At 34.8% G+C, this 1,297-nt stretch overlaps 1 protein-coding gene across 1 annotated transcript; it reads right to left on the bottom strand.

Moving 5' to 3' along the window:
* Positions 1 to 243: 243 nt before the first annotated feature.
* LOC131618326 (phenylacetaldehyde synthase-like) lies at positions 244 to 1,291 on the bottom strand. The gene is made up of 2 exons (XM_058889571.1): positions 529 to 1,291; positions 244 to 431 (listed from the first exon to the last, which is right to left on the bottom strand). The coding sequence occupies exons 1-2, from the start codon at positions 935 to 937 to the stop codon at positions 397 to 399; spliced, it is 444 nt and encodes a 147-aa protein (XP_058745554.1). The 5' UTR covers positions 938 to 1,291; the 3' UTR covers positions 244 to 396.
* Positions 1,292 to 1,297: the final 6 nt, after the last annotated feature.

The following is a 1,297-nucleotide window of genomic DNA, read 5'->3' as shown; positions in this document are numbered from 1 at the left end:
TATGAATGTCGATTCCACCCTTCACAAAACAGATCGCTCTTAGATATTCCGGTAATTTATCGTGTGTATTTGTTTTATTCGGTTCTGAAGCTGATATGAGGTTAATTTATATTGTTTAGATGTTTCATGTGATGCAGATTGCTTTTGATTTCCCTAGTGATGTGAAGAAACCGAAGGAAGTATCCTCCCAGCCGGATAACAATGTTTCATGTGATGCAATGATAAATGAAAATTACATAATAGTTGAAACAATCAACAGATCAAATTTAAGAGATTTTATTACAGAGTAGACAAAAGATTATTCTGCGATGAAAACCTTCAAATGGTTGATAGATTTGATGAGTACATAGATGAAAAAACAATAGACAGAAAATGAGCAATTTGAGATGGAACCCTTCATCCAGTTTGAGTATCACAAGCTTGCTTGTTTCCTAAATAAACAACAATAAAAATGATTACATTTTTTATTTGATCAAAGACAATAGGCAGAAAGTTTGGGTATGTATTAACATAAGTTGAGAGGAGTACCTAATAGAAAAGTTGCAGGTTGTTGAACCAATTTCCATGTCATAGTCACATGATGCTCTTCTGTTAAGGTTGAACCAATTGCACATCTGATAACAAATGCTCCATCAACCTCACAATGACTCATGTAAGTCTGACCTGAACCATTAACTGAATCTAGCAATTTACGATTAACTTCATTCACCAAATATCCATCATTCATCATTTTTCCAATATAGTAACAATCTTCACTACCATTAGTAATAGTGATTGCCGATGGAGAAATCCTAAAGCAAACCAAAGAGAATCTCGTCGGCACGACAATTTCAAACCTCTCATCTTTCCTCACTAGTCCTTCAAATGTTTTAGCCATTTCCACATGATTTCTCAGAAACTTCTTGAGATTTTCGACGCCGTAACTTCGGATAACCATCCATAGTTTGAGCGAATTGAATTTCCTACTCAAGGGTATTTGCCAATCTTTGTAATCAATCACTTCCTTTGAATCAGAATTAATGTTCCTCAAGTATTCAGGATAGGTTGACAATGATTTTGTCAAAGCACTGTGATCTTTCACCCAAAGACAACAACATGCTAAATTAGTCAAAAACCATTTATGGGCATTAAAACTAAAAGAATTCACATCTTCAATTCCATCAATGTAATGTCTGAATTCAGGACAAATACAAGCTGAACCTGCATAAGCAGCATCCACATGAACCCAAATATCATACTCTTTTGCTACATTACATAATAACTTTATAGGATCGATAGCGTTCGTCGCGGTTGTGCC

The sequence above is a fragment of the Vicia villosa genome, linkage group LG7 (assembly GCF_029867415.1).
Source record: "Vicia villosa cultivar HV-30 ecotype Madison, WI linkage group LG7, Vvil1.0, whole genome shotgun sequence".
NCBI lineage: Eukaryota > Viridiplantae > Streptophyta > Magnoliopsida > Fabales > Fabaceae > Vicia > Vicia villosa.
This window is presented reverse-complemented; position numbering and strand designations above follow the sequence as displayed.